Raw genomic sequence first — 23,538 nt, forward strand, 5'->3', positions numbered from 1 at the left:
ATCTAAAATGTCGAAAGAGCTATCACACCTGATGAAGGAGTTAGGTTTAGTCGACATATGGCGACAACTCCACCCTAACGAAAGAGACTTTACTTTTATGTCCCAAGTACATGGGAGCTATTCAAGGATAGACCTATTCTGCATATCTAAAGCAGAAATACACAGAGTAAAAGAATGTACCCTTGAACCAATTACGATTTCTGATCACGGCCCTGTGACCATGAAAATTAACCTGGGAGCAAGTAACTATTTTAGGTACTGGAGACTTAATGTCTCATTACTAACAGATACAAGCATCAGGCAGGAACTAAAAGTAGCTCTATCTGAGTACTTTAATATAAACTATGATGGTATTGTTTCCCCTTCGATTGTATGGGATGCTAGTAAGGCCACTATGAGAGGGAAGATTATTTGTATCAGTTCTAGAATAAAAAAACAAAGACTGGAAAAACAACAAAGATTGGAAGCGGAGATAAAAGAGTTAACAAGGGAACATAAACAATTTGGAAAGAAAGACACTCTTAAAAAATTAAACGAGGTTAGACAACAACTGGATGGGGTGTTGACTTATAGAGCGGAGGGTGCCCTCAGATATACTAATAGAAAATACTACGAAATGGGGAATAAGGCTAGTAGACTACTAGCTTTTCAACTTAGAAAAGCCCAATCCAGCCGTGTAGTCCCCAAGATTAGGAACCCTGAAACCAACCGGGTGGAAACCAATCCCACTAAGATATCAGACACATTCGCTACGTATTACAAACAGCTATATAAGGCAGAGGAACTACAATTTAAGGAAGAAAAAATATTACAATTTTTAAGACCTCTTAAACTAGCTAAATTATCAAGCGAGGAAGCAAAACTCTTAATAAAACCTATCACCGAAACTGAAATTAAAGAAACCATTACCAAACTACAAAACAACAAAACACCAGGAACAGATGGCTTCTCAGGGGAATATTACAAAATATTTGTAAATGAGCTTAATCCCATATTATGTAAACTATATAATTATGTTATAAAATCTGGGGACCCCCCAAGCTCATGGTCAGAGACCATCTTAACAGTTATACACAAGGAGGGAAAGGACCCCCTTCAGTGTTGCAGTTATCGCCCAATAAGTTTACTTTGTGTAGATTATAAAATTCTGACCTCTATAATAGCAACTAGAATCCAAAGAAATATAAAAAAATTAATACAACCAGACCAGACTGGATTTATAACAGGACGCCAAGGAACGAATAACATAAGGAGAACCCTGAACTTGCAGGCAGTAGCAGCAACAGACAAACAACCATCAATGCTTCTCGGTTTAGATGCCGAGAAAGCATTTGACAGAGTGGACTGGGTATTTCTAAAACAAACTCTGATAGAAATGGGCTTTGGAAAGGAATTTGTGGCCTGGATAAATTTACTATATAATGAACCCAGATCCAAAGTCAGAGTTAATGGTCACTGCTCTAACTTCTTTAGCATGGAGCGAGGTGTGAGACAGGGGGACTCACTCTCACCTATATTATTTGCTCTCAGTATTGAACCCTTGGCAGAGACAATTCGCCAGAATATAAATATTCAAGGAATACCCGACGAAGGGGGCTCAATTCATAAGATAGCATTATTTGCAGACGACATTTTACTTTTTCTGAGAAACCCACTCCTTTCTATCCCCGCACTTATGAAATGCCTGCAGGAATATGGGGCAGTGTCTGGATACAAAATTAACGGAAATAAATCCGAAGCCATGATGATCTCAGGTACCTGGCCCGCACACCTGAGTGATACTGTCTCTTTCCGTTGGTCCAAACAAGGATTCAAGTACTTGGGCATTACTATCACACCAAACCCCATCCAGTTGTTTGAAGCAAATTACAATAAACTAATTAAGCAAATAAAAAATGATGTGACACGCTGGGAAATCCTTCCCCTTTCCTTACTTGGTAGAGTGGAAACGGTAAAAATGAACCTATTACCTAAACTCCTCTTTTTGTTTCAGTCTCTACCTGTTAGAGTGCCAGTCTCCACATTGAACATGTTGAATAAATTAATCTCAACATTTATTTGGCAAAAGAAGAGGCCGAGGGTAAGATTAAAAACTCTCTATTTACCCAAAGATGAGGGAGGTCTAGGCTTACCAAATCTCAAATACTATTACTGGGCCGCACAAATAAATGCAATAGTGTCATGGATTGGAAATGATAGAGAGGCAATATGGCCTCAGATAGAACAGGACTCCATTAGGGGTGCTTCCCTGTCAGTTCTCCCATTTATTGATAGAAAGTTGATTAATAAAATCCAGATAAAGAACAGATGGATAAAACATACTTTAAAAGTTTGGACTACAGTAAGAAAAATGCTCGGGGGGCCAGAGACAATCTCGAGGGCCATGTTGATAGTAGGAAACATAGATTTCCCACCCTCCTTGGGGGATCCCGGATTTAGAAGGTGGGCTGACAAAGGCCTCCGTACAATTAATCAGTTCTTTATAGGAGCAGAATTTAAATCATTCTCTCAACTTCAAGAACAATTCGACCTCTCATCAAAAGACTTATATAAGTACCTAGAGATAAGACATTATGTCATAAATCATAAGGAAAGGGAAAAGGTCAGTAGAAGCCCAAATGAAATAGAAAAATATTTTATCAACATTCTAGAAAAACATTTCCCCACAAAAAAACACATATCTAATATATATAAGAGGTTAGCATCAGACACTAAACAAAATACTGAGTATATCAAGGAAAAATGGGAACTAGAATTAAATGTCATAATTGAAGACTCTACTTGGACAGACATATGGGCAGGATGTCATAAAGGAATAAATAGTCAACTATGGAAAGAGTTTGATTGGAAGGTAAAAATCAGATTTTTTAATACCCCCTTAGTCATCTCCCAATATGCAAAAAATCCCAATGCGGCACTATGTTGGCGAAAATGTGGAACTGTTGGTGACACCACTCATGTATTCTGGGACTGCCCAGTAATACAAGGATTTTGGGATAAGGTTAGAAAAGAAATTAACACTATCTTAGAGATAGACCTTACTTTGGAACCAATGCTGTTTTTGTTAGGAGCAATACCCAAAGATTCGTACAATTCAGACCAACGATATATACTGAGGATCCTCTTATTAATAGCAAAGAAAATGATTACAGTGAATTGGAGAGAGGTGAAACCACCAACCATAGATCAATGGACTCAGAGACTGAAATATGTATACACAATGGAACGAATGACGGCAGTTCTACAAATGACATTGGACAATTTTGAGCAAAGATGGACGTGTGTTTCAGGATACCTGGGGTGTAACGAATAGGAGAGAGAATTGGTTGGAAGAAATATTGATCTATGCCCCTATTATGAAAAGTCTGTCCGGTGATTATTATTATTACTGTTCTCTTTTTCCTTTTGCTATTTGCTCTTTACCTGTCACAGTTATTGTAACCAGAAAACTCCCCCTTTTTTTTTTTTTTTTTTTTTTTTCTTCTCGCTCTCTCCTCCTTACAGTATAACCTGAACGATTGGTCACTTATACAAAGTCTGTCAGGAATGTTAATTGTGATGTGAAATTCTAAAATAAAAAGTTCCAAAAAAAGAAAAACACTGACCAAGGTTACTTCACTTCTGCAAACAATCTTTGTTGTGGCAATCAGGCGACTGGAGAGACAAAAGCATATAAGAATTGGAGGAAGAGGGGCTTTTGTGGCCATAGATGAGAGCAAATTCAGAAAGGTAGAAAGAAAAGTAGAATAACTTTCTCTTTGTGTGATACTTTAATTGGGGGTAGGCCAGTCCTGCATTCTGCTGAGGCAGAGTACTACAAACTTCTTTTTCTGATTGTTTCAGTGTTTTGAATGAAACATAGAGTTGTTGCAACTCCACATAAGCCTGCTGTAATTTGTAACAACTGCATGTTGTTCTTAAGTGAAATCTAGAAATCAGACAAGATGTCTACATTTCAAAGTCATCATAGCTTTATAAAGTTTTGATAGAGGTGTACTCTTCTGCAAGTTACCTCTAGTCATAATCTAATTGGGTTGTTTTGTTTTTCCAACTCTATTTTCACAACTGCCATGAATTTGGTAAACTTACTACAAAAAACAGGCAAAAGTTCACCTCACTAACTTGTATATTTTATATTAGCATGACATTTTGCTTATTTTTCAGTAGGGACGTGGACGACATGGACTTACCTGGCAAAGGTGATCCTGGGTCTTAGAAGTGAAAAGCTTTCATAGATGACAAGGAAGGACGATGAGGAAGTATGTTAGATCTGGCAGTTCAGTCGTCAGTGATTCCAGGGATGCATATTACAGACTTTCAGATAATAGTTAAATTCACTATCAGGTGAATCACCAGAGGCATTTTGTTGATCCTGGTGCTGGTGCCCATACACAGCACATTGAACGAGCATGGCAACATTATAAAGAAGTCTAGAGATACAGGAGAAATTTGACAGAGAAAGCCTTGAGGATGAACTTAACATTCATAGAGGGGAACCACTGACTTAGAAAAGAGCACAGGGCTGGAGTTCTTGTTTAAAGATATAAGAGCATGTTATAAGGAGTGAAAAACAACACTATTAGCACTTTTGCAAAAACCTGTAAGGTTTTCTTGGAGGGAAACCAGTGTCTCAGGGAAAACCCATTAAACAAATGAAAAATTATTCTGAGCTGCTACTGTAGATAAATTATTGGGATACTAATCAAGGAATTATTCAGGTGTGCTTCTCATTTATATTCTCACTCTATTATTCATATTTAATATCTCTTATCTATAAGCTCATATACTTACTAATAGTGAGATGTGAAAGCTTGTGAAACAGTGAGATTTTTCATATGGGGTAAGTGAGAACAAGTGGGGAGGTTGTCTAATTGTGTCTGCCAGTAAACGACTTGTGAGATGTTGCACTTAAAGGAAATTTCTAGGTCAACCGGAAGCTAGAGGAAATCCCTTGCTTGTCAGTCTATGGTCTCTTTGTCCCTGTTTTCCAAAATATAATAGGACACCAAATGGATGGATGTCACAAGGCTCCAGACATCCGCATGTGACTGTGACTGCAGCTGGCCCTTAATCCTATAACTCCAGCATTAGTCAACAAAATTGTGTATAGCGATAAGACCATAAATATGGGTTAAGAGATCAGTTAGGGAGAGCTCTGACTGTAGCAGACAGCAGACTCCATGCTGTATTAGTCCAGTGACAGGTAATAAGGACCCAATTTCTAAATACTATTGTACTCCACCTTGCCGTGGTGGAGGAGTTTGCGTGTCCTGATGATCCTAGTGGCTATGTTGTGGGGGCTTTATGTCCGTGGTAGGTCACCCTTGGCAAACAGGTGTTTTGGGTGAGGGACCAAATGAAGCACAGCTCAAAACACCCCTATGATGATGACAAATCATGGACCCAGTTTTCCCTTGCCCGGACGTGGGTCACCGGGGCCCCCCTCTGGAGCCAGGCCTGGAGGTGGGGCATGGAGGCGAGCACTTGGCGGCCAGGTCTTTGCCCATGGGGCTTGGTCGGGCTAAGCCTGAAAGGGTGACATGGGCTCCCCCCTCCCGCTGGCTCACCACCTGCAGGAGGGGCCATAGGGGTCGGGTGCAGTCTGAGCTGGGCGGCTGCCAGAGGCAAGGACCTTGACGGTCTGATCCTCGGCTGCAGAATCTAGCTCTAGGGATGTGGAATGTCACCTCTCTGGCGGAGAAGGAGCCTGAGCTGGTGCGCGAGGTTGAGCAGTTCTGGTTAGATATAGTTGGACTCACCTTGACGCACTGCTTGGGCTCTGGAACCACTGTCCTTGAGAGGGGCTGGAACCTCTTCCATTCTGGAGAGGCGCCGAGCAGGTGTGGGCATGCTGATTGCACCCCGCCTATATGTTGGGGTTTACCCCGGTGGACAAAAGGGTAGCCTCCCTCTGCCTTCAGGTGGGGGGACAGGTCCTGACTGTTGTTTGAGCACTCCTTATGGGGACTTCCTCAATCTCCTGGGGGACTTCAATGCCCACATGGGCAATGACAGCGAGACCTGGTGGGGCATGATTGGGAGGAATGGCTTCCCTGATCTGAATCCAAGTGGTGTTTTGTTGTTGGACTTCTGTGCTCATCATGGATTGTCCATAACGAACACCTTGTTCAGGCATAAGAGTGTCCACATGTGCACTTGGCACCAGGACACTCTAGTTCGATGATCAATGTTGTAGTCCTATCGCCGGACTTATATCACCGCATGTCTTGGACGCTCCTCTGGGGTAGCTGGTGATGGCTGTCCCATCTCTGGGGCTGCAGTTGCTGAGGCAGTTAAAAAGCTCCTCGGTGGCAGGGCCCTGGGGGTGGATGAGGTCTGCCCAGAGTGCCTTAAGGCTCTGGATGCTGTAGGGCTGTCTTGGCTGACACACCTCTGCAGCATAGCATGGACATCGGGGACAGTTCCCCTGGACTAGCAGACTGGGGTGGTGGTCCCCCTCTTTAAAAAGGGGGACAGGAGGTTGTGCTCCAACTACAGGGGGATCATCCTCCTCAGCCTCCCTGGTAAGGACTATTCAGGGGTGCTGGAGAGGAGAGCCCATCGGATAGTCAAACCTTGGATTGAGGAGAAGCAGTGTGGTTTTCGTCCCGGTCGTGGAACAGTGGACCAGCTATACACTGTCTTCAGGATCTCGGAGGGAGCATGGGAGTTTGCTGAACCAGTCTACATGTTCTTATTCGACCGTGTCCCTTGGGGACCCCTGTTGGGGGTACTCTGGTAGTATAGAATGCTGGACCCCTTTGTACAAGCTGTAAGGTCCCTTTACGACCAGTGTCAGAGCTTGGTCCGCATCGCCGGCAGTAAATCAGAGTCATTTCTGGTGTGGGTTGGACTGCGCCAAGGCTGCCCTTTGTCATGATTCTGTTCATAACTTTTATGGACAGAATTTCTAGGTGCAGCCAAGGTGTTGAGGAGATCCGGTTTGGTGGCCTCAGGATTGGGTCTCTGCTCTTTGCGGATGATGTGGTTCTGTTGGCTACATTGGGCCGTGATCTTCAGCTCTCACTGGAGCAATTCGCAGTCGAGTGTAAAGCGGCTGGGATGAGAATCAGCACCTCTAAATCTGAGACCATGGTCCTCAGCCGGAAAAGGGTGGAGTGCCTTCTTCGGGTCTGCAATGAGGTCCTGCCCCAAGTATTTCGGGGTCTTGTTCATGAGTCCCCGGTGAGGTGTTCCAGGCACATCACACCGGAAAGAGGCCTCGGGATCCCTCCGGATGAGCTGGTGAATGTGGTCGGGGAGAGGGAAGTCTGGGTTTCCCTGCTTAGGCAGCTGCCCCTGCGACCGGACTCCGGATAAGCGGCAGATAATGGCTGGATGGATAAAAACTAGTGTAATTAATAAACATTTGAAACAGGAAAGAAGCAGTTTGTTTTTACTGGCCTGCAGTCCACTCTGAAGGAGAAGAGAAAAGGTACTCTAAGTCAGTAGGAAAGGAGTACCCACCCAGTACGGGTATGTGTGAAACTAGTACACATTCTTAATGTTGGAAAGTAATACTTTTTAGGGTTTTTTCTTTCTTTACTACCCATTAAACGAACTGCGACAGCATTGCATCTTGATGTTTCTGATGTTTGTTCAGAGCTTTGGTTTTAAAGTTTGACAAACCTCATAAACCCTTGGTTTTATCAATACATTTTGGATAAATGTGCAATTTGTATTTATATTAAACTGAAAAGATCTTTTTTTTTTTTTTTTTTTTTTGCACTTTTGTTCATAATAAAAAGCACCAACACTTTTATTTGATCCATTTCTGTTTTGAGTAGGATTTGTAATGTAATTCTGTTTTCTTGTTTAAAAGTAATTTAGATGTTTCTCTGCTTTGCACTACTATAGTATGCTTTAATGTTAAGAAGGAATTTGACATGGGAAGAGGTTTTTTTTTATTGATTGATTGAAGTTTATTTGAACATAATGACAAATAAAAACAAAAATAAAAATAAAAATACACAACCAAAAAAAGAAAACACAAAAAGTTCAAAAGGAGTGGGTGGAAGCAAAAGCTTATGTAATCCCACCCCTGTAAATTACAACAATATTCAGATTCTATCACATTCTCACTTCCTCTACCAGCAACTAAGTAAGTCCATAGAAACAGTTGTGCTAAGTTACAGCATTCGGTCCATAAAGTCAATATCTCCCTATGGAATATGTTTTTATCATGAAACTATGTAACAACAATAATCATCGCACTAACAACATTACAGTAATAATAATAATGATAATAATAATAATAATAATAATAATCAATGATACCATATTATCCTTATTATGTTACATAATCTACAAGCTTAAATAGTCAAATATAATGATGGAATTTTTCAGTAATAACAATAATAATAATGATAATAAAACAATAATAATAGCAACAATTATAACAATAATCATAATAGAAATACTTCATCTATTCCAGACCATTTCTGTACCAATCATCTCTTTATATACTGATTTAAATATTTGTATTTTTGGACACCGCCTGTGTTCTTCCCCCATCTTGTTCCACAGTTTGACCCACAGACAGACAGACTAAAGCTTTTCCTGCTGCTTCTCACCGAGGGCGTTTTAAAAACTGTGTTCCCTTGTAAATTTTAGCCCCATCTCTCTGGCTGAAAAGGTTCTGTATATGGTAATAAGTTCCAGCTAGCTTTAAACATAATCTGTGCTCTGTGATAAGTAACCAGGTCCTGGAGGTTTAGTACTTTAGATTGTAAAATCAGAGGGTTTGTATGATCCAGATAACTGACTTTATGTACAACACAGATTGCTCTTTTTTGTAATATTACAAACGAGTACAGGGTATTTTTATAATTGTTGCTTCAGACCTCTATACAGTATACTAAGTAAGGTAATATTAGTGAACAGTAAAGAATACAAAGTGATTTGTAATCCAGGGCCTGCTTCATTTTTATTATGACTGAGATATTTTTTGCCATTTTATTTTCTATGTGTTTGATGTGAGAATCCAACTAATTTTATTATCTAGTATCACCCCAAAACTTTATTTCTTTTACATGTTCAATAATTTCATTATTTATGCCTATGTGTATATAATCTTTCTTTTTATAATTACCAGAGACCATTCCCTTAGTTTTTCCTATATTTAGTGATAATTTGTTATTATCCACCTATTTTTATATTTTCTATAATTCACTATTTATAGTAATAACTAGCTCCTTATAATCCTTTCCAGATAGAAAATTATTCATTAATTTGATAATATTAATTTTAGCAATTTAGAGAACTATATTATTTATGTATATGTTAAATAATTTGGGGCTAAATACTGACCCCTGGGGGACACCACACAGTCAGACACATGATCTCCCATCTTCACAAACTGTTGTCTCTCAGACAAATAACTAGTAATCCAGCTCAGTGCCGCTCCCCTAACTCCATACAGCTGGAGTTTATTGAGAAGTATACAACGATTTATGGTGTCAAATGCTTTTCTAAAATATATGAATATAGCAGTTGCATGTTTTCTTTGATCCAATGCATTATTTATTTTTTCCACTGCTTCCATTAATGTGAATGATGTTGAACTCTTTGCTCTAAATCCATATTGACTGTATTCAGGAAGTTTTCTAGTCTTTTGTTAAAAAGTTGTTTTTTTAGAATTGTGGTAGGAGGGACACTGGCTGGTAGTTTGTGTACTGATGTTTGTTCCCTTGCTCAAATATCAGTATTACTTTAGCTATTTTCATTTTCTGTGGATATGAGCCAGTTTGGAACAATAAATTACAAATTTAATTTAGTGGCTTTAAAATGTAATCAATAACTCCATTTACTAATACCATATCAATACCATGACAACCAGTAGACGGTTTGTTTTTACAGGTCATGGCAACAGATTTCACCTCCAACTCATCCACCACTGAGAGGAAGACTGAATGAGGATTATTCCTTATCAATGATCCACTCACAGCGTCTTTGACATGATCTGGAATCTTTGCTGCCAACTCTGGTCCAACGTTAATAAAAAAGTTCTTCATTCCATTTACTACTTGAATATGTCATCTTCTTTGTCCCACTTCCTCTTAGTTTATTCAATATTTCCCAGATGCCCTTTCAGCTGTTTTTATTTCTCCTTTCAGATTCTTCAGTTCTTAATCTGATAAAGTTCCTATAAAGATAATTTTTCTTTTTACAAGCATTTTGTAGTCCCTTGGTTGGTCATGGGAAATTTTTTATATCTATAACTTTTAGAAGTGATAAGTGGGTAATTTCTATCATATAATGATTTAAATATATAAATAAATTTATTGTATGCCATGTCTACTTCTGTTTCCCTATAAACATCATTCCAATCTTGTACCATCAAGTCACCGTTAAGTGCATTAATAGCATCTTCAGTACACAATCTCTTTTCGATGGTTGTTTTACTGCTTTTTGTCTTTTCTTACCGTCATTGATGCCATAATGACTGTTGAAAAAAACAAACACAGGTAAATGGTCACTGACGTCACTCTTCAGTTTACCACTCACCATACTGTGTTCGATTACGTTTTGTAGTGGAATTTTTTATTATCAAAGGTCACACACTAAGTGAGAATCAAACAAAGTATTTAATTAAGAGCTGATCAGCAATGAGAATCACACAGTCAAAGAAGTTTTGGCTGCACGAGTCTGGGGAGGTACATGTGTGCTTGGTTAATATAGAGCCAGAGCATGAGCTGATAACATCGAGGTCGAAGGTCATTGTAGTAAACCCCTCACGGCCTGGTACAAGGAAGAAAAGAATGTCAAGAAGTAAAAGGGGGAAGGGGAGCTCACTAAATCCTTATCTGGGTACACAGTCATTCTCCTCCCTCAGTGAACCACAAGCCAAGGGTTTTTAACAATACAAACTATGAGGGTTATGTGTATAAAATTTTCCATTACAGTTTGTAGAGATGTCGTCTATCAATGTTGCACAATGTGTTGTTATTCTTGTGGAACTTGTGATTTAGGGGAACAGGGTTAAACTAAATATTGTATTTAGGTATTCATCTGTCTGTTTATGTATCTTTGACTTTGTGAGGTCTGTCTTAAAGTCTCCACAAACAAATACATCCCTTTGACCAGTTCTTGCGTACATCTTTTCCATACAGTTTCTAAATGATTCTAAGTCTGATCCTGGAGCTCTATATATACAACTTACTATGATATTTCTCTTGTTTTTCATTATAATTTCAATTGTCAAACATTCCATCAACTCGTCTACAGATGACATCATGTTATCTACCATTTTACTTTTCAGTTTACTGTCCACATACAATACTACTTTCACATTTTCTATTCTGTGTGTACATCTCATATCCATATAAATTGAAATTTGCCTCATTTTCATCCTTTAACGACGTCTCTGATATAGCTATAATGTTGAATGGTGTCTTAAACTGATTTAAGAAGTTGTTAATATTTTCAAATTTAGCATAAAGACTCCTTGTTAATATGAATTATTGACAGTGTTTGATCAGTATTCAAAACTTCCTCCATTTGCTGTTCCTGATAATAAAAACATTCATTGTTGACATGATTAAAATAATTATTATCAGGGTCCATGTCTCCTAAAGTGTCTTGTAGTTTTTGTTCAGAGATTACAACGGTTTCCAATTCTGATTGACTTGATGTGTTTTCATTACAATCCTCATCATTGGATGAGGAAGGATAATTAACTGCGATGCTGGTCATAAAGTATATTAACAAAAGTACACCAACAAAGAGAAGAAAGATCAAAACAGAAGAAATCTACTCATAATGAATCTACTCATTATTTTCTATAGTTAATTGTCATTAATTAGTTTGAGCTATTTTTATATTTCTGTTTTTATTTTTCATTTTGGCAGTTTGTGTTCTCTACAGCAAGAAACATTGCTTTGCTGTGTTTTAAAACATTCCTATGAGTGCACAAGCAAAGATAAGGCTGTGCACAAATAAGCAAACTTAAGTCCAAACTTTCTGAATGATGCAAACGCCCCTCAAAAAAAAAAAAAAAAAAAAAAAAGTAGTCGAAAGAAACAAGAGGGGAACTAAAGCACTTCAAGGAGATCTCTGTTAAACCATGGTTCATTCAACCTGTGGCAGCATTATGCTGTGTGTGAACTAGTGACTAGTACTACTGTTTAAGTAAAAATAAAATTAATTAATAGCTATCCATGGAGCTATCCATAGGACCACAAAAACATAAAAATAAACCAACCTGCAATGCTGTATACAAGGTAAGGTAACCAACAGAAGAAAAACCAAATTACCCAAACTTCTCTGAGGGCTCTCTGAAGGGATTAATAAAGTATTTCTATTCTAAAAGCAAGAAAATTTATTTTAAATATATATAAATGCAATATGCTTTCACCCCATAAGCTTGTTTTTGAGAAACTGTTCCTTTGAAGAGTCTTTGTCTATCAAGATTCAGAAATATCTTCTGGAAAACTTCAAAAGTGCATTTTAGTTCTGGTGGTGGTGGGTAGCTTTGGTTCAAACAGTATATGACTCCAAACAACAGAGCACATGCTTGTGCAATGTTACCCAAACCAGCGAGAGCCTCTGCACCCTCAATTAGGACCCCAACGTCCTCTGGGTCATCTTCAGGTTCAGCACCCTCCTTCTGGATGACAAACACTCCCATCACAGTTTGCTCCATGCAGCCGTTTCCCTCGCTGTCTGTATTCTAAATGAAGAAATATAAGACAACAAAGTAAGAGTTAAAAGATGTTTAAACAACTTCTGTGTAAACAATTTTTAAAATTCTTTTCATGAAATCTTATTAGTTAACACACTTAACAGGAAGTTACACACCTCTAAACTGTGTTAGTAGTTACTTTAATACATAGATGATCACATAGGCGTGTCAGTGGAACTTCAAGTATTCCTTAGATACCAAAGCAAAAACACAAAAAGCATTTACATAATTCAGCTGGTAAAATGAAAATGGTGTAGAAGTGTTAGTACTAAAGAGGTGTGGTCTGGGTTGAAGATTCGACAAGGTATTCTAAGCGTATTAAAAAGCAGTGAGTACCCTGGTGTGTGTTTCATCCATCTGTATGTCTGTCAGCCCATTTTAAAAGGAAAAAGTGTCTGCATATAACGCCAACTCCACAAATTCTTTATTACGAGGGTTTGTATTTAAAAAAGAAAAATGCTTTCCTCAATAGCTGGTATCATGTTACTAATTTCAGTGTTCTTACAATTTGCAGTTTTATCACTGATGAAACATCAGTTACCACCAACAGTTTTTTCTCATCAGATGAGTGCAAATGAGAAGCAATCACAAGCTGGTGTTTTCTGGCGAGTGTGAGATGTGTGTTTTTAAAACAGTTATAAGAGGTTATTTTTCTGTCCTTATGACCAGTGCTTTGCTGATTATTTTAAGATCTATATTTATTAATTAAATTGGATGATAACTGGATGGAAGAGTTGGGTCTTTTGCGAGTGTGAGTCCATTGACTTAAACCAGCTGGAGGATGGAGTTGACAAGTTGACAAGAAGCTGTTGGATCCATTTGATTTTATTCAGGTGTGTTAAATCAGGGAAACAATGAAAACCTGCAGGATACAGGCCCTCGAGGACCGAAGTTTGACACCCCTGGTTTAGTGGGTATCACTGAAAACAGGTAGTTACATTTATTAATGAAATTGGACGGTAACTGGATGGAAGTGTCGGGTCTTTACCTGGTTTTAATAGTAGGGTAATATTGACTAGGTTCATATTTGAAGATACTTTTTGTTTTTCCTTCATTTATAATATTATACTGTAGAAAGTGGGTGCCAGCATTGTCCAGAATTCTTTGTAGAAAAACATCTGGACCTGGAGCTTTATTGTTGGGCATATGCTGGAGAGCTTCATGGAGTTCACCGACTGAAAGAAATGAATTTAAGGTCATTTTATTTCCATGTTTTAATTTAGGAAGATTGATATTACTAAGACATTTATCAATAGTCTCATCTGTTGTGTTTAGTTGTGATTTATGTAAAGTTTTATAGAATTCTTTGAAAGTGTTATTTATCTTGTCAGGGTCGTGGCTGATGTTTCCTTCTGGATCTCTGACAGAGGAGATGGTTGTTTTCTCCTTGTTTGTTTTTAACGGATTAGCCAGGAATCTTCCAGATTTATTTCCATGTTCAATGTTCTCCAAACAAAGTCTTTGCACCAAGAATTGTTTCTTTTAATCTATTATTTTGTTAAGTTCAAGTTTAACTTTCCTTATAGCATTTAGTATGTGTGTCGTGGGTGAAAGCAGGACATGGCAGAATTATTGCTGTTTTTTGTGTATTATTGATTTTGTTGTACTGTTTGAAGTGTGTAAGACTCCCAAGGACCTTCGTATAGGGGATGTGAGTCTGATCAGGCTGCAGAGTAAGCCTGATTACTGTGGACTCCAGTAATTATTGACTGCACCTGGGAGCAATCAGGCATTCTGCAGATATAAGTAGGACTCAGCAGAGGTCAAGAGAGGAGAGAGAAGGGGGACAAAGGACTTGAAGCTGGGTGATGAAGCACTGAATCAGTGTTAAACGCCGGCGAGAAGTCCATAATAAAGTCCTTGTATGTCGGTGGGTCAAGTCCAGTTGCCGGGTGACTGCGTCATGAAGCACAAGACTTGCATCCTTGGTACCACACTTTGCTTTGTAGGCTAACTGGAGTGAATTCAGTACGCCAGGATGCTCTCTACGGTGGCTCGGTAGAAGGACACTAGCAGCTTCTCATCCAGGTTGTTTCTCCTGAGTACTCTCAGGAAGTGGAGTCGCTGCTGGGCCTTCTTCACCACTGCTGTAATGTTTACAGTCCAGGAGAGATTATCTGAGATGTGGACGCCCAGAAGCTTGAATGAGTGGACTCTTTCCACACACTCTCCATTGTGGGAGGTCTGTGAGGAAGTCTCTGATCCATCTGCAGATGTGTGAGGAGAGCCCGAGATGGAAAAGTTTTCCAGCCAGAGTGTCCGGGATGATTGTGTTAAAGGCTGAGCTATAGTCTATGAAGAGCATCCTCACATAGTTCCCCCTGTGCTCTAGGTGGCTCAGAGCTGTGTGGAGAACTGTGGTGATGGCGTCCTCTGTTGATCTGTTTGCACGGTATGCAAACTGGTGGGGGTCAAGTGTGGGAGGTAGTTGGTCCTTGATATGTCTTGCAACCAGTCTCTCAAAGCATTTCATGATTACAGGCGCGAGGGCTATAGGCCTGCAATCATTGAGGCTGTTGATTATCTGCTTTTTTGGGACTGGGATGATGGTGGCTGATTTCAGGGAGGAGGGAATGATGGCTTGTGACAGGGAGTGGTTGAAGATTTTGGTGAAGATGCCCGACAGCTGGTCGGCGCATGTTCTAAGTACCTTCCCAGGTATACCGTCTGGGCTGGCAGCTTTCCTGGGGTTGACAGTGTTAGTGTGCTGCTGCTGGAGTTTGGTAGGTGTAGAGTGGTTGCTGTGGGGTTTACTGCTTCGAAGCGGGCAAAGAAGTGGTTAAGGTCCTCTGCCAGTGAAGCATCAGCACTCACAGTGAAGGAACTATTGTTTCTGTAATTTGTGATGTGTTGGATTCCCTGCCACATCTTGCTGGGGTTATTTTCAGTCTTATTTTTGTAGGCCTCCTTGGCTGCTTTAATGCCCCTCTTCAGGTCAGCTCTGGCCTTGCTACACAGGGTCCTATCACCAGACCTGAAGGATGAGTTGCGGCGTTTGAGGAGTTCCTGAACTTTACTGGTCATCCAGGGTTTTTGATTAGGGTAGATCCATATCCGTTTTTGACTGTAACAGTGTCAACGCAGGTTCTGATGTAGAAAAGCACAGTCTCTGTGTATTCCTGTAGGTCCTGCTGGTCAAATAAATCCCAAGTGGTGAGTTTGAAGCAGTTCTGTAGCTGAGAGAGAGCTCCCTCAGGCCAGGTTTATATTGTCTTTGTTTGTGGCTTTGTTTGTCTTCGCAGGGGGGTGTAAGTGGGGCTGAAGGACAGGCAGAGATGGTCGGATCCGGAGAGATGGGGGAGGCTCTGTAAGCATGTTTGATATTGGAGTAGACATGGTCCAGTGTTTTATCCCCCCTGGTAGCACAGTTCACGTACTGGATGAATTTAGGAAGCACAGTCTTTAAACACGCTTGATTGAAATCACCAGCCACAATGAAAACTCCATCAGGGTGGGCTAGCTGTTGTTTGTTTAGAATAGCGAGCAGGAGGCTAAGGGCTGTGCTAACGTTAGCATCCGGGGGTATGTAAACAACCGTCACAATAACTACCGTGAGCTCCCTCAGTAGATAAAAAGGCCTACATGAGACTGCTAGGACCTCTAAATCAGGAGAGCAATGCGTGTCAATGATCCTGCTGTTGTTACACCATTTGGTATGCACGTAAACACAGAGTCCCCCTCCTCTGCTCTTACCTGAGTCCTTGTTTCGATCTAGCCGGTGTAGCGTGCGGTCCGTCAGCTGAACTGCAGCGTCAGGGATCAGTGGATGAAGCCACGTCTCCGTGATGGAGATAATGCTGCTGTTCCTCACAAAGTAGTTTGTAGCCAACTGTAACTCCAACTCGTCCATTTTATGGATGACAGATCTGGCGTTTGTGAGGAAGACACTTGGTAGCGATGGTCTGTGAGGATGCTTCCTCAGTCTAGCATCATGGCCTGACCGGCATCCTCGTTTCTGCTTCCTTTCTCTACGCCGTCTTCGTCGCTTCGTAGGTAGGCTGACCATCCACGGAGAACCTGGTGGTCTCATTATGTCCGTTGGTATGCTGGTATGCAAACAGCTACCAGTTTAGTGGAAGTGACAGTTTCTTCGCAGAATAAAATGGAACCAGTTAGAACATCAGAAACATCAGAAAGCATGTTAACATTTTCTCCACAGTCATTAAAAACAAATCCCAATTTGTCATCTCAAACAGTCCTTTAATGTGTCTGTAGCATCCTCATTCCAGGTACTGATGGTTTGTGTGATAGTCTCCCTCCCTGTATTTAGACAGCAGTAAAATGACATCATGGTCAGACAGACCTAGAGGTGGGTGTGGTTTCTAGGTGTTTGCCCCAAGAATTTTACTGAAGCATAAGTCTAGTATGTTTTAATTTCTTGTCGGGGTTGTGACATTTGCTCCAGAAAAGGGAGATGTGTGGAAATATCACACTGTGTTTCAATCATCGGTCATCGTATTAAACCGCAGCCACGACAACCTCAGAAAAAGTCATTTAAATGTTTATCTGGAGTAAAAAAAAACAAACAAAAAAACAGCTGTTTGCTTACATACCTCAGCGTGCTGACAGTGAGCTCTATAATAAAGACATCCAGTGTGTTTGCAGTGAACACACAAGACAATTAAAGTTGTAGGAATCATTTCTCATTTCTAAAATCTCAAACATGGAGCTGAGATGTAGCGCTGCTTTCTCCGCTTCATTTCCTCCTACCGTCTCCATTGCAGAGTTTTGTTTGAATGAAGGCTACACAGAACAAGGATGATGGAAAACTTCTACCCAGGTGTGAGGGGAGATTGTGATTGGTTCCCTTCCATGAAGAGCACAGCGTGCGACCAACGGCATTTTACAAAAGACAAACACCAACAGCCGACTACAGAGCTATGCTGAGCCTAAAAGGAGCGAGTAACAGCAAGCTAGAAATGTAGTGGAGTCTAAAAAGTCAAGTTTCCATCAAAATAAATACTCAAGTACAGATACTGAAAAAAAATGTACTTAAGTACAGTACTCAAGTAAATGTACTCCATTACTGTCCACCACTGCTTAGATCCCTTTGATTTTTAGTCCTGTGTGTTGGTGCAGGAAACATCTAAAACCTACAGGGCAGTGGCCTTCTTGGACCCGAGGTGCCCATCCTTGGGATGGGCCCTTCAGGGCATCAGAGATGGTGGTCAGACTGAACTCAGTCACAAGCCAAAGGCCATGGCATCCTCTGCCTTTGGAATCGAACCACAGGACACATGCAGAAGGTCTATGAAAAGTAAAAGGTGTGTCCAGGTGTTAAAGCCACGTAGAACTCCAACATTGGTGGCATTAAATGACCAAAAGCTGAATTTCTAGAAAAAGTACGTGGATGTGGACAAGGTGTGCAGTTTTATTTCTTCAAGATCTGGCAATCACCGAGGTCTGGCTTCATGATACAACTGCTAGTTATTTAGAAAAAAACTCACAACCGTTCCTTAAATTGAAGTTCCCCTTGATGAGCAGCTGACAATTGGTCCTAAAGTATAAATGGTGAGTGATGGTGAATATGAACACATGTATGGAGCTTAAATGATCGTCTGTAGTGAGCATAACTAATATCCATTTATTACGCATTACTAATGTATTGTTTAGCTTAGTGTAAGGTAAATTTTCTTGTTGTAAGTAACAATAAATTCATTTGAAGTCAATTTTAAAGTTAAAAGAAGTTCAAGAACAACGATGCTGGAAGATGCTTTTTATTGTGATTATTTCTACATCACAGCAGTGGACTCATTCAGCACTGAGATCATACAAAGAACTCTTCGAACAGTGAAAGATCCTTTGGTTGTTTTTTTACTGGTGCAAATGAACAAGCAAATATATCAGGTTTTACAGACGTTTGTTGTATTAAAGAAAAATATGAAACCGTTTTTCAGCTTGTTTAAATTTTTTAAGACATGAAAGTGTTTTAAACTTGAAAAAAGAGAAATATAAAGAAAAACAAAAACAAGGCAAATTCATTACAAATAGATGTATAAAAATTTAAATGACCTGAAAATTATTTGGTGAGAAAAAACAACAGGTTACACAGTAATTCATAAAATCTCATCAGTGTGTCTGCAGTATGCACTATTTTCTAAAGCAGGTTATATATAATATTAAGCAATGATTATATGACAAAGTTCATTTCTACGTAAAAAGATGAAACAAGAAATTTAAGTTTCTGACAAAGAAACTGGGTTTGTATGTCTGTGTTTTTTTCATCTGGTTGGAGAACAAAACCCATAAAGCTGTTGATTAAAGAAGAACCATGAAAATAAATGTACATGTATAATTTCAACATGTAGTAAATGACAGGTTTATGTCAGGTTTAAGGTTTTCACTTTACTTGTAAAACCTTTGAGACAAACACGTTCCTGTGAAGTCTCAGGTCTTGTTATGACTCTTAATCTATTGGACGCAGATAGACATAATTGTCAGTATTATAAGCTGCGCAAATCGGATAAACAGGATCAGTAAATTGGGTGTGGAAGGTGTACAGGTGAGCCAGTGTGTCACCATCGGCCCTGTAGAAGGACAGAGTCCCTGCAGACCAGTCCAGGAACACCCCGATCCTGATGCAGCCATAAGGGAAAGGGGTATCCCACAACCATTTTTTATGGTAGGCTTGAAGTAGGTTTGTGTAACCAGAATCAGGGTTATGATAGTGAGTTAACACCCAACATTTATCTGAGAACCGCGGACGACATTCTCTTGGAATTGTATTGTATGCAACACCCACCACATTATCACATGTCATATGACTCCACTCTATCTCCCAGTAACTTCGTCCAGTCAGCTTCTCGTGACACAGAAACTGTGCTTCCTTTAACCTTTTAGGGTTTACAGGATAACAATGAGATACTCCCTTTATGCATATCCACTTTTCGTTGTTTTTAGAGAGGAAGAGTTCTTGGCCAACAGTGTCCAGGTCCACAGTGAGATGACGGGCATCTGGTGGTAAAATGAAAACACTACCTGTTATGAATCATATTGACAGAAAAACACTTTTCTGTTCATTTCTGAGTAAAAACATAAAGAACTTACACCAGATGAGGTCTCTTCTGTTTGTGATGGTCTTCACAGGGGGTGGGTCTGGTTGGGAAAAGTCCTCTGTGACCAGATGGCCATCTTTGTACTGGTAGATGGTTGCTCCGGTGTGTTTCTTGTTTGCAATGGCAGCCACAAGGAAGCGGAAATCCTTTTTGTTCTTCAGAGCTTTGGCAAGATCACGGAGAACTCTGGCTTTTCCTTTCATTTTGGTTAAAACCTCAGTTGAGTAGAACCAGGGGTCTTTACTGGTTCTTCCTTGCTTAAGTAAATCTAAGTAGGTCTTTATCTCATCAATGTAAGGGTCATCATCCTCCAAAGAGGTGAAGACAAAGCAGAGAGCATCAGTGACACCTGGAGCGAGAACTTCTCTGTCTAACTCTGACTGGTTGTGGACGATCTTTGTTCCCTTCATTGGTTCTAGACATGATCTGATAACATTGATTTCTCTCTCCATGCAGACCAGCCACTTCTCCATCTTGTCATGACTGAATGGAGACTTTTCTCTGTCTTCAAAGAGCTGCTTCAGGGAGCTCTCATCTTCTTTACCTTCACGGATGGAGGGAAGTTTCTCTTTCATGGTCTGTTGGAGTTTAGATTTGTAAAGACCACACAGGCTCTGGAAACTTTTCATCTCTTCTTGAAGCTGAGGAAACTTCTCTACAGCTTCATCAACCAGAGAATCATTGCATCTTGTTTCCATCTCTCTGAGGTCGTCCAGAGCTTCTTCAACTCTCCTCACCAGTCCAACACTGATCTCACTCACCATATCAGGAGCTTCAGGATACAGACTCTTCAGCGGCAGCAGCCAGACTTTCACTGGGACAGAATTTTTTCCATCTTCTCCCAGTAGCTTCGGCAGTTCTACATAGGCCTTCACTGCATCTACAAATGTTGAAGGGTTGCTTTCAAGAATTAAATCTCCATGGAATTTACAGGAGAATTTCTCAGTCAGCTTCTTTTCCTCTTCAGTCAGTTTCACTCCAACTTTTGCCTCAAAATTAAATGTTGGGATTTTCTTTATCACTGCTTTCATCTGGCCTTGGATGTCCTGAACACTACTCGCGTCTAACTTCTCACTGTCAAACACAAAGAAAGCGTTTGCTCCATAAAGGATACCAGTGACTACATGTGTTGCAGAGCTCTTCTCTATAGCATTAATCTGATCTTCATCCAAGGTTTGAAGGGCCGGCATTGACAACTGTTTGAAGTTGGTGGTGGCTTTATACTGAGACGTGACTCTGCTCTGGTTGGCAAACTTCTTCTGATCCTTCAGGTAGTTTGCAGATCCTTCAACTTCTACCAGTCCACCTAAGAAACTGGCTTTCAGAGAAGCTTCAATATTCAGCAGAGAAGATTTGGATTCAGTGGAGTCAGATGCAGAAATTTCAAATGTACTGGTCCGTTTAGAGGTTTGAACTGTGTTCTTTTCTATAGTTTGACGATCCCAGAGTGTAACACCTGCAGAAACCAGAACATTTCAGTTAAGAAGCAGCTTTATTCATTTTGGACATATAAAGTCATGAAAAATCCAGATGCTGTCAGGTGTCAGTGAGTTAAATGTGATTGAAATAGCTAAAGATGAACCAAGAAATATAATGTGCGTCAAATTCAAAGCTCTGTTTCTGGCTTACAAAACAATAACCCAAACAAACCTCAACCTCCACTCCTTAATCCAGAGCTGCACTCCCTCTCCACAGTTACGCTCTGCCAGTGAAAGACTCCCACCACAAGTAATGATGTTACGCCTGACACAAAAGCCCTGGGGCCTGCATCGAGTAAAGGGGGCGTGTCCAAATAAGGCCTGTAGCAAGGCTCATATTATTTTCCTGAATATCACTTGACCAAGGGCAAACGAGGCCCCGCTTGTCACAAATCACGTGAGTGCCTCGTTGCGTGCGTAGAGACGCTGAAAAAGCTGCTGAAAATAGAGGAAATGTTCTGCATAATTCGAGGTGATTATGAGGTGACACAATAGATAAATGGAGCAGCCAAAAAGACGAAAGACAACAGTAGTTTGGTAATATTTTGATATGATATCGTCCAATAAGGTAAGATATGACTTTAATCTGCATAGATTAGATAGATAGGTCACCGAGTTTCTCACCCTAACCTTTAAGGGAGAGCCCAGCCACCCTGCGGAGAAAACTGGTTGACATCACAATACGAAACGATTGCAACATCAGGAAAAGGAACATGAGAAACTGGAGAAAGACCAAGGCCTGAAAGAAGAACTTGAGAAGGCCTGGAAAGTAAAGGCAACAGTGGTGCCCGTGGTCATCGGTCACTCGGGGCCGTAACCCCCAAACTGGAAGAGTGGCTACAGCAGATCCCAGGACAAACCTCAGACATCTCGGTCCAGAAGAGTGCAGTCCTAGAAACAGCCAAGATACTGCGCAGAACCCTCAAGCTCCTAGGTCTCTAGTAGAGGACCCGAGTTTGGATGGATGAGAGACCGCCCACGGAGGGCGAGGGACAATTTATATATATATATATATATATATATATATATATATATATATGCATGCACATGGGTGTCTGTATATACAGAAGATAACAACATATATATTTATATAATATATATATATATATATAGAGAGAGAGAGAGAGAGAGAGAGAGATTTGACAAGTGGACTGCTGAGCATCAAATAACCAGCAGATGTCAGTACTACCAAGTGAGCTGTTAACTGGGACCTCGAGTATTGAGACATTTGGCGATGTAATTGGCCAGAAAGATTCAGCACATTCACAGGGGTTCATTAAACCATCACTAACCACAAGGTGGTGCAACATCAGGAGCTAGACTCTTTTCCTCATTTGTCCCACGGTGGTAGTACGATCTGTAGTACGATACCGAACTCTGTGTGATTCGCAGAGTCTTTATCCACTTTTAAGAGCAAGCTAAAGACTGACCTGTTTAAGGAGCATTTGTGCACTTAGCTTAACTCTTCTACTCATCGGAATGAGTTAGATTTCTCCAGCTCTTTGGCTCAACTCAGCTCTGAATAAGCTGCATGCACTTACGCCCAAGATGATGTTGTATTATGAGTGTATGATGTATGAGTATTATAGATAGACTATATATATATATATGTGTGTGTGTGTGTGTGTGTGTGTAGGTAGATAGATAGATAGATAGATAGATAGATAGATAGATAGATAGATAGATAGATAGATAGATAGATAGACAGATAGATAGATAGATAGATAGATAGATAGCACTGCCTCTAGAACTACAGGACAGCACCTTGGTTCAACAGCAATCTGACTACAACTTAATTATGATGTTGGTTTCTGTTTGTGTTGTCCTTACTCTCAGATGTAATTCGCTAAATTACTGTAGAATAGAATAGAATAGAATAGAATAGAATAGAATAGAAATCATTTTTGTATGTCAGTTAAATTTTGGGCAGAAAATATTTTTGTGCAAAGACCAACTTAATCTGAGCAAACAACGATTAAATCTCTGCAAACAAAATGAAAGAGGTCCTTGCATGAAGGGAAGAGTAATTCCATGCAAAGCTAAGAAAACTGAATGTGTTTAGGTTTTTTTTTATTATGACCTTTATCTTATTTCAACAGTGACTAATTAAATCCAGTCATCAATACAGAAGGTAAAGGATTTATTTTAGTAGAAGAGTTATGTTGTCTTACCTGGAATCAGCTGATCTCTACGAGCATCGTAGAACATCCCCAGGGTGAAAGGTCGACCCAGAGCAGATAGTAACATGTTATCCGAGTCCATGTCTCCAACCTGCTGGTTAACATGAACCATTTTTAAATTAAATGTCAACAAAAACACATAA

At 40.0% G+C, this 23,538-nt stretch overlaps 1 protein-coding gene across 2 annotated transcripts in view; it reads right to left on the reverse strand.

Moving 5' to 3' along the window:
- Positions 1 to 23,538, reverse strand: part of LOC121632690 (neoverrucotoxin subunit beta-like) — a 50,342-nt gene that overhangs the window by 26,326 nt on the left and 478 nt on the right. Inside the window, exons 2-4 of one of the 2 annotated variants that reach the window (XM_041974363.1) lie at positions 23,387 to 23,486; positions 19,730 to 21,193; positions 18,382 to 19,636 (exon numbers count right to left, since the gene is read on the reverse strand). In XM_041974363.1, coding sequence (XP_041830297.1) covers positions 19,089 to 19,636; positions 19,730 to 21,193; positions 23,387 to 23,477 — 2,103 coding nt within the window. In that variant the 5' untranslated portion in view covers positions 23,478 to 23,486 and the 3' untranslated portion in view covers positions 18,382 to 19,088. Of the gene's footprint in view, positions 1 to 18,381; positions 19,637 to 19,729; positions 21,194 to 23,386; positions 23,490 to 23,538 lie in introns of those variants that run through there. The other variant, XM_041974364.1, reaches the window with a different exon arrangement.

The sequence above is a fragment of the Melanotaenia boesemani genome, chromosome 21 (assembly GCF_017639745.1).
Source record: "Melanotaenia boesemani isolate fMelBoe1 chromosome 21, fMelBoe1.pri, whole genome shotgun sequence".
Lineage (NCBI taxonomy): Eukaryota > Metazoa > Chordata > Actinopteri > Atheriniformes > Melanotaeniidae > Melanotaenia > Melanotaenia boesemani.